Source organism: Hydra viridissima, unplaced genomic scaffold, assembly GCF_058129835.1.
Source record: "Hydra viridissima isolate aposymbiotic clone 2 unplaced genomic scaffold, HvirCarnegie_v1 scaffold_12, whole genome shotgun sequence".
NCBI classification, from domain to species: Eukaryota; Metazoa; Cnidaria; class Hydrozoa; order Anthoathecata; family Hydridae; genus Hydra; species Hydra viridissima.
In genome coordinates this window covers 7,187,563-7,197,510 of record NW_028324311.1, presented here as the reverse complement: position 1 = coordinate 7,197,510, position 9,948 = coordinate 7,187,563, and the positions used below count along the sequence as shown (strand labels likewise).

The window sequence follows — 9,948 nt, the reverse complement described above, 5'->3', positions numbered from 1 at the left end:
TTTGCACACCGCTGTTGAACTAGATTTTAGTTTGACATAGATTATCATAATCATCATTTATATAGTAAAAGAACTTCATCTATACAGTTAAAACATTCTTTAGCTTTAATCTTTAACTTTATTTGATCCGCTTTTCACTGTTAAATCTTAGCGACACAAGTGTTCTATTTCATTTACAAATATACCAAGGACGAGTTGCCATTGAATTTGTAACATACCGTACATAAACTGACAGAGTTTGATGTCTGCCACAGAAGTAAATCTGATCCGTACCGAGCTTTTTGAGGCGTAATTTAACATCATGTTTTGTCTTCGGTACTAGACTTGATATGCTTCCTGAAATTTGATGATTTAGTAAATCCTTTCTCTTTTGTTTTGGATTTGATACGAACAATGCAAGTACAACCTGCTCCTATTTTCTTTATGAGAACATTTTTTTTTTTTTAAGCAAATCAGTGTTAACTACTAAAGAAATAAATGCAAACACAAATGTAAAATATAACAAAATATTGTCTAAATACCTCTTAATACCAAGTTAAAAACAACTCAAAACTTTTATTTAAAATATGAAAGTAAATAAAAAATATTCATCTGCATAACTGAAGTTAAATTAAAAATCTACGAAATATTCAACAGTGTTAATACTAACTCCTATAAATATGGAATATCACTTAAACAATCATCATCATCCTTCAAGAGTAAAGATGTAAAGATGTGTTAACTCTTCAAAAAGCTACCCAGAATGGTCATTGGCTAAAGATTTGATGAGGCATTTGAAATGATTTTCACATTTTCTTTATTTAGAGTTTTTTTTATTGCTTTCAGTATACCAGCTACATTAAATTACATACCCGCAAAGAGGGAGGGAACCGCCAGGGATTTTACACTGGGCCTTACGCTGGGTGAAGGACCTTCACAATGACTTAAAAAAAAAACATTTATTCTAAGTTTTTTTTTTCACCAAACTTTCTTGGAAACACTCTTAAGTATTTCGTAGACTTTCCAAGTTCACGAGCTGTTGAATTCATGATCAATAGTAACGGGTGATCACTAAAAATTCGCAGAAATTTTAAAGGATCATAGCTTCCTTGTTTTTTAAAAATAAAAAAAAGCATTTATAGGGAACTGTTTATTTTATTTAATACAATATTCAATTCGATTCTATCACTCTATCTCGTCTGATACGGTCAATTAAACTCTTAGTGCATCTTGCCGTTTCTTCTTGTGAAATTCAGAAAAAAATATTTTTTTTTCTACAAAAATATAATTTTTCTGAATTTCACAAGAAGAAGAATAAAAGAGGAAACAATGGAGCGCCTGTTTTTTTTTCTCACAAACTCCTGCAAATGGAATAAACTTCAGTGATCTCCCGTTTTATTTACGATAGAATATTTATGCTTTATGATAATACTTTCTGCGATAAATTGGTGTGTCCATTAATCGGAACTGTGATCTAAGTAAAGTACGATTCATCATCAATGATCCATTCAAAATCCCGGTGAATTTGGTAAAGTCCACTGCAATGTGTTCGAATCCGTTACATCATTTAATCATCTCGCTTCGGATTTTTTTGTTTTTTATTGCATTTGAAAGCAGATTTATTTTTAAGTAATTTATTCACATGATTGAGAAATACTGAATTTACGAGCTACTTGCCTTTGAGAATCACCATCATCATTAAAAAATGTTTTTTAGCTAGGTGACCTTACTTTTTGGCATTTCTTAGTTAAACGACCACATCCAGCCTCTTTCTCATGTCCAAATTTGTTTTCAGCATTTTTAATTGTCATAAATTTTCCTTTTTGGAATATTTTCAGCTTGGAAGTGGTTTACTGTATGTTTTTCTAAGATTCATATTTTACAAATAAAACTCATACACACGTGTTCGGTGTTCATCTTCGTTTTTTTTTTTTTTGCTCAACTTCATTTTTAGATATTAAATCTTTTTTTTTTTTTTTAGTATTTTCTGAATTTTTAGTGATCACCTGTTGGCCTCTAGTAATAACAATTGAAAATTGCAAGATTATTTTCCAACAACAGATGCATGTTGAGACTTGAAATTCTATCTCATGCCATCCTTGATACAATTAACAGTCAAAATTTGTTGATATAACTCCTTAAACGCTTAAAGACTATTGATCATTTATGTTTTAGGTTTATAGTTAAAAAGATTTATATCGTTTAGAGCTTTACTTTTATTCATTCAATTTTTCACATACAAAATTTTTCTTTTTTGATTGATATAGTCAATCATATTTAAGCCACCAGTTTAACATCCTTTTATTAATGTTTCTACCGGTGCATTAGATATTGAAAGAGCTTTCAGTTCATGGAGGTTAATCTGTTGTAAGTTTTATATTTTCTGTTTTCAAGCACACAAAAATCTCTTTGTAGCAATTGTCGCACTTGCTAAAGTCTAAATCTATACATGTGAAATCTAAAGAATTATTCGAAAAGAAAAGGAGTTAACACGATAAAAGAGTTTTCTGAAAATCTTAATAAAAATAACATCTTTTTCTTACAAAAAAAAAAAAGAAAAATATTTACAGTCATTCAATATAAATATTTATTAAATAATAAACAAGTTTTCGTAAAACTATCAAATTGTTATTATATTTAGAGAATCATCTTCAAACATTAAAAACTGCATAAAAGTACGGCATCTAGTTATCTAGTTTATAGGAAGCAACAAAAGAGCAAATGCATAGACAGTAAGAAAATACAAACAGTATAATTATTTAAAAGAAAAAGAATAAGATGTAACTTATCCAAAAAAAAAGAGGCTAAACTATTGACATAAAGTACAAAAAATATGAAAACATATCTAGAATTTTTTTTGGGATGCTTGTTGTTTTGTTTTTTTCATCCAAAAAGATGTGTTGCATTATTGGTAGATAGCAACTATCTTAATCTTTAATTCTAGAAATACTTTTAATTGATATTTTCAAACAAAAGCAATGCACAATTTATCTTTCCTTACTAAAAATAAGTGTGGTTCCTGGTTCAATGTAAGACAATCCAGACAACTTTGGTTGGTTAAAATCTTCATCGATAATTTCTACTTCTTCCGTCTGTTTGAACATAAAAAGGAAACCAAAAATATTTTGTCCAAAAAAATTCTTCTATATTATCTACATTTTGGTAAAAATTTTAGTTTCTTTCTAAAGAAAAAATTATCCACTTAGTCAAAGTTAACTTTTATGCCAATTTTTCGACTTTTAATTACCACCCTAAAAAAAGTTACCTTTGGTGCAATTAAACAATTTCTTATTTCTTCATGAATGTCTGGATTCCACTCAGTGAACCTAAAAATTAACATAACATTAATACACAACCAAAAGAATGTTTTAAAAATTTGTTTTATTTACATATTATAAAGAAACATGATAGCCAAAACATTTCAAGACAAAAGCTTATAAAATGAGTTTATAAAAAAATTAGTTTTAAAGCAAGAAAATCTTTGTACTTGATTGCATGTGGATCTGTGTTCTCCTGGTCTTCATACAGAAGATTGTTAAATTCTTTGATTTGTTCTTTTACTTTCTGTTCATAAGCTAATAAGTCTCTATCAAATCTGACATCAAAAAATAATTAACTATAAAAAATAATTAACTATAGAAAAATATTTTGCCATGCAACAACTTATTAGAAAAATACTTAATTAAACTATTTAATAAAAACGATTAGTAGGCAAGAGTTAAAACTTTTATATTGGAAAAACCAGATAAAAAACAATCTTCAATTTCCAGAATATTTTTACACTTACAAATCAGCTGCTTGTTTATTTACTGGATCTTTTGAATCAAAATTATAAAATATACGCCTTAGATGCAGTAGAATCTGCCATAAATGATTAACATTTGGCCTAAAGGGAAACAGTAAAATTTTAATATCAAAAATAAAATACAACAACAATAAAAGTATTATCTTTTTTGATATCTTAACAGAAAATATAAAACTTACAACAGATTTACCTCCATGAACTGAATGCTCTTTCAATATCTAATGCACCAGTAGAAGCATTAATAAAAGGATGATAAACTGGTGGCTTAAATATGACTGACTATATCAATCAAAAAAGAAAAATTTTGCATGTGAAAAATTGAATGAATAAAAGTAAAGCTCTAAAAGATATAAATCTTTTTAACTATAAACCTAAATCATAAACACATTATTTAACAAATTTATTATAAAATGAAAATTGAAAAGAAATATATTTACAGGACAATCACCATCAGGATAGTTGCTTGGAATAAATATTGTAAAACGAAAGATTCCATCTTGATAAATACCTTGCCTGATGAACACAACACCAAACCAAACTAAATATTATGTTTCATGTGTTTACTTTTTTAAACTTAAACACAATTCCAAATTAAAATCAAAATAAAATTTATTTCCAATACTTAAATATGTAATCTGAAAAGGTATCATTAAATTTCATTCAATTTACAAAATCCTAAAGTACCTAAAGGATCTTTGGCTGATGGTATAACATAAACACCAGGCAAACGAGTTTTCTTCAAGTGATTGCTATTGCAATAAAGTTATTTTAAGTTTAACTTGAAAAATTTTACCCCTTTTTTATAAACCACAGGTTTTATAAAAAACCTTTAATAAACTTTTTTTTCTTAATTAACAAATTTAAAAGATTATATTATAACAGATTAATGAACTTACGTAAAGAAAGTACTCCTAATTTATTAAATATATATTGTTCATTTATAAATATTTAGATTCACTTATAAATATCTTAAATAAAATACTCACAATTCAGCTGCTATAGAGTACTCTAAAAAAAAAGGACCATAACTCTTAATATACTCATTGTGCAAGTTCTCATTGTAAGGTGATATTTTTTCTTTTAATGTTTCTTTCATCAATGTTTCTTCATCAGGAGTAGGTGGTGGAGGCAACTTCTTATTCACAGATACTGATTTTGATGGTACATTTTCACGTCCCAATGGTCCAGAAAAAGAAAACTAAAAACAATACACATTTTAAAATGTATATAATTACTGTGGTTATGCTTATTATAAGGGTTGTATATGTGTTGTACCCCTAAATACAAAAATTTATTGCTTAAACTTTTTATACAGTGTTTCTATATTATAAGGATTATCAGTGTATTATAAGGAACAGATGTTAAGGCTTTCTATTTTTAAAGTCTTAACCTCCTAATCTGTTTTTTAATTTAAAATTTATGTGTATGTATGTATGTATGTATGTATGTATGTATGTATGTATGTATGTATGTATGTATGTATGTATGTATGTATGTATGTATGTATGTATGTATGTATGCATGCATGTATGTATGTATTTTGGTGTCTATTAAAAGAATGGTGTCTGTAAAAGAAACATTAAAAAAATTACATTTACTTTTGCCAACATTAACTTGAATTTTACTGTGAACTCAAAATAATGCTACTTTACAAGAGTGGTGTAGTTGCAGGATAAAGGTATAAAGATTTAAATTTTTGATGAACTATGTTAATAGTATTACATTAATAGTAAACAGAGCTTTGCAAAAGTTTAGAGTAACCTATGAAAAAAAAGATAAAAAAGCTGTTAGTGGTGTTTGCTGACTTCTGATTTGATAGGAATCAATATTTTTGAGATATTATAATTTGAGAAATTATTGCTAAGTAATTTAAACTAAACTTATAATTAATCTTTTATATCGCTGTAGCTGATGTAGTTATAACAACATGATGAAGATTAGTATTTAAAATATATAATCAGTTTTGTTTCAGTCATTGATTAACAAATTTGCATACTTCAGACATGACACAACTTGGGCTACTAGAAGCAAAACCAAGCATCCACTTTTTGGTTATCTGATTAAATTCAACCTGTTTAGACATTGTCAAGTGTGTCATTGTAATGGTTACAACATCTAAGCTTGTGAGGAAGGAAAAAAGGAAATGTAATAAATTCAAGATTGCTTATCCAAAAATGGCTCATGAGTATTAAGATGGTGATGGCAAAGAAGAAGAAGAAGAAGAAGAAGAAGAAGAAGAAGAAGAAGAAGAAGAAGAAGAAGAAGTTCAGTAACTGTGATTTTGAATGCAGAATTGAAAGATCTAAACCTCCTAAGATTATAATCAACTCTAGTAAAATAAAGAGACAAAGGAAGTTTTAAAGAGAATCAGAGATTAAGTTGCATAGTAATGAGATGAAGAAACTTGTATGTATTGGATTTGATGAAAAACAGGATATGGCTTTAATGCATGATACCAAATACCATAGAAGTATGAAAGAGGAGCACTGTTATAGCTTCCTTCCCAGAAAATAAGTATCTTATCATGGAATTCCAAAAAGCAATCAAGCCACTGATTTTCACAAGAAGATTATGTAAGTCCTACTCTTCACGCAGTAGCATGTGATGCAACAAGCAAAAAATACCAGTAAGATCTGCTGCTGTTTTTGATGATGATTTGGATGTTCATAGCCAAGCAGTTGAAATCATAATCTTATCAAGACAGAAAGTGAAGCCTAATGCTGTTTGCATTTTTGATTAAGATTACATTAAGTTGAGATTTTCTGTAGAAACAAATTTTGACATGACTGATTGGAACAACTGTCAGGAACACTGCCTCCTCTGCTGTTACATGTATGACATAATAACAAGATGAAACACGGAAAATTGAGTTTGAGTCAAATTTTTAAAACAGGAATAAACGGATTTTCAAACTTTGCAGTTTTAATATTTTTATTGTTATCACTAAAGAAACATCTGTTGCAAGATTTTTTATATTTAATACCACTAGAAAAATATCAGTAGTAATAGTATCACTCTGAATATTTAAAATTCTAAACATTTCAAAAGTTTCTTAATGTTGATGAATGTGAAAGGAATACAAAGTATTTGTAATACTTGTAAAATATTTAAAAGTTCTTGGCAACTGTGGGAGGGATGGTTTTCATTTTCACTTTCAAACCAATACCAAAATTAAAGATTAGAAGCAATTACTTTTGAAAGTGGTCAAAGAACACCAATGCAAATTGCCAAATACTTTGAAGATAACTTTAATGAAGTAATAAAAAAAAGTCAACAAGTAACATTTTAAAGATATTAGAGCTTTTACTGAAAATATAGATGCAAAAGCCTCTTCTGAAAGCTCCAACAGTAATTTTTCTAGGTAAATTTAGGAAAATCTGTTTTATTAGAATAATGAAAAATATCTGTAAAATATCATCAACTTATCCAAGTTTTGCGTACAATTTACAGTGCAAACTTTACATTTTACATATACTCTGAGTTAGTTCTATAATCTATATCTGGAAAATTTCATGATTACATTTTAGAAGTCTCCTCTCTTTTTCTTGACAACTTGCAAAAGAAAAACAGATAACAATAACAGTTATTTTTAAGAAACTCTCTGCTTTTCACTATCAAATTTTAATTTTTTTCTACTTTTTACAATCAAATTGCACAGCAGTAAGATGGTCTATTATATATATATATATATATATATATATATATATATATATATATATATATATATATATATATATATATATATATATATATATATATATACATATATATATATATAAATGTATGTATGTATATATATATATATATATATATATATATTCATATACATATATATGCATATATACATATACATATATATGCATATATATGTATATATGTACTTACATACACATACATACATACATACATACATACATACATACATACATACATACATACATACATACATACATACATACATACATACATACATACATACATACATACATACATACATACATACATACATACATACATACATACATACATACGTACGTACATACATACATACATACATACATATGTAAATGTTTCAAAAACAATTTACCTTGCTTTTTAATTGCTGGCCTAGTGTTTGTTTATTAGATGACTTGAACATACTTTCAGTTATACAGTATAAGGATCGGAATATACAGGGCTTTTATCTTTTATAAAAATATAGCTATATATAATTATGATTATGAACTATTATGAAGATCACCTGTATAGTCGATAAAATACCTAAATTATTTAACAAGAACTTTTTAAAAAATCAAGCACAAAAATAAAAAAATGAAATTAACATTAAAATAGAAGTGAAGTTAAAAAAAGTCAAGAAAAAAAACTAATTGGACTGGAATAAAAATAATGAAAATAACACAAAAACTTGTCTGGAAAAGGATCCCACTGTTTGTCGGAAGGACAAATCTTAAAATAAAAATCACGGAGAAAAACGGGACATTAACTCGTTTATTCTTTAAGTGTCGACAAATGTACGTCGTCAAGATAAGGCAGTGGTTCTTAACCGGTGCTCCGCGGAGCACTGGTGCTCCACGAGGTAGTTGCAAGTGCTCCGCGAAATTATGAAACTCAAAATTTAATGTTCACTCACTTATTACATTACACTGCTATGATTACAGTTTAGGTAAGAAGCTACAATAATTGGATTTCAGTGCTCCCCAAATTTTTGTCATGATCAAAAGTGCTCCCCGACTTCAAAAAGGTTTAGAACCATAGAGATAAGGTCTAAATATTAATAATATAAAATCTTTTTTTTACAGTTTAGCAAATTATCGTCGTAGTAAATTATTATAATTAAATTACTAAAATCAAAGTACTAAAATTATTTAACCGCTTTACTACAATAAATCTTACAAAAAAGAGTTTCTGAGCGCATTCTTCACTTTGTCAATGGCTAAGCATATGCGAGTTTGTCAATTTTGGCGAGTTCGGGTTTTTCGAGTTTAAAAATTTTGTTCAAGTTTTTTGGTAAAAATTTGTCAAGTTGAGGAATTTTTTCAAATAATTCGAGTTCAAGTTTGTTAAGTTTCATTTTTATTCAAATATTTCAATCGAGTTTTACAAATTCATCAAGCTTATAAATTTTAACAAAGTTATTTAAAAAACACAATTATTTGATAATATAAATCCATCCTGAATTGACAGCCTGAATGGTCATGTTATTACCATAACGTTTAAAGTTTGAATATCTTTTTATAATGGAAATGCTTCACAAAGATGGACAACAATGGTGTAAAAAAAGCCGAATCTCAAGTCTCTAAGAATTTACTTATTCTTATATTCAACCACAACATCTTCATTCGATCACCTTGAAAGCTTTCACCCAAACCATTACATGGAAATTCAACAAATACGAAAAGAGGCATGCAGAAAGAGAAGAAGAATGAAAGATGAAGAAGACGCAAGAGCCATCTAAGACTACATCCAGTAATGTATTAGGTAAACCTTCAGCTACAAATTGGTAAAAGTTTAATCAATAAACAATCGTGTTATTGTTCCTAAAATACAATCTAATTTAGACATAAACTACATTTGTTTTGTGACATTGTTCAAGATAGCGTTCAACCAGAGGTGAAAAAGTGGTTTAAAAAAATTGATGGCATAGAATTTACTACTGATATGTGGACAAGCAGGAGCAATTATGTCTTTATGTCTCTTACAACACTTTTCATCAATGACGATTTTCAACTTAAGAATTCTTTAGTAGGTTTAAAACCTTTCAATAAATCAACTAGATAAATCCTTTTAAACACTGGAGTTCATATTTGTGTCAAATTAGACCAACTCATAGCCACATTGGGAAATTAGGAAAAAACACATGTGGATTCAATGTCAAGCTGGTCGTAGAAGCAGCTTGGCATTGTAGTGCAGAGGTTCAAAGTAAAATTTTTTGTGCTGATCACACGCTTTACCTAATTCTTTCAATAAAGAATAAAACATAAGTTATAAAAGTTGTTCAAACAAAATGCTCCATATTGGCTAATCGTGTTCAGATGCACTCATTTGGAAAGCTTAATCAATAAGACATGCAATTTTCTAAAATTGGACAACAATTGTTCCGCTATGCAAAACCAGATGGTTCAGCGAATTGTATTCTATAAAGTCTATACTTTAATTAAGAGCTG

General features: G+C 27.9%; 1 protein-coding gene across 2 annotated transcripts; it reads right to left on the bottom strand.

The window, feature by feature from the left end:
- Positions 1 to 2,687: 2,687 nt before the first annotated feature.
- LOC149881028 (protein AKTIP homolog) lies at positions 2,688 to 8,057 on the bottom strand. 2 transcript variants are annotated; one of them, XM_090069732.1, is made up of 9 exons: positions 7,872 to 8,057; positions 4,771 to 4,982; positions 4,469 to 4,533; positions 4,222 to 4,322; positions 3,975 to 4,063; positions 3,767 to 3,865; positions 3,467 to 3,574; positions 3,245 to 3,305; positions 2,688 to 3,071 (listed from the first exon to the last, which is right to left on the bottom strand). In XM_090069732.1, the coding sequence occupies exons 1-9, from the start codon at positions 7,920 to 7,922 to the stop codon at positions 2,967 to 2,969; spliced, it is 891 nt and encodes a 296-aa protein (XP_089925858.1). In that variant the 5' UTR covers positions 7,923 to 8,057; the 3' UTR covers positions 2,688 to 2,966. The 2 variants fall into 2 exon arrangements, 1 of the variants encoding a protein (XP_089925858.1); XR_016445962.1 differs by lacking the exons at positions 2,688 to 3,071; positions 3,245 to 3,305 and having other exon boundaries at positions 3,508 to 3,574; positions 3,964 to 4,063.
- Positions 8,058 to 9,948: the final 1,891 nt, after the last annotated feature.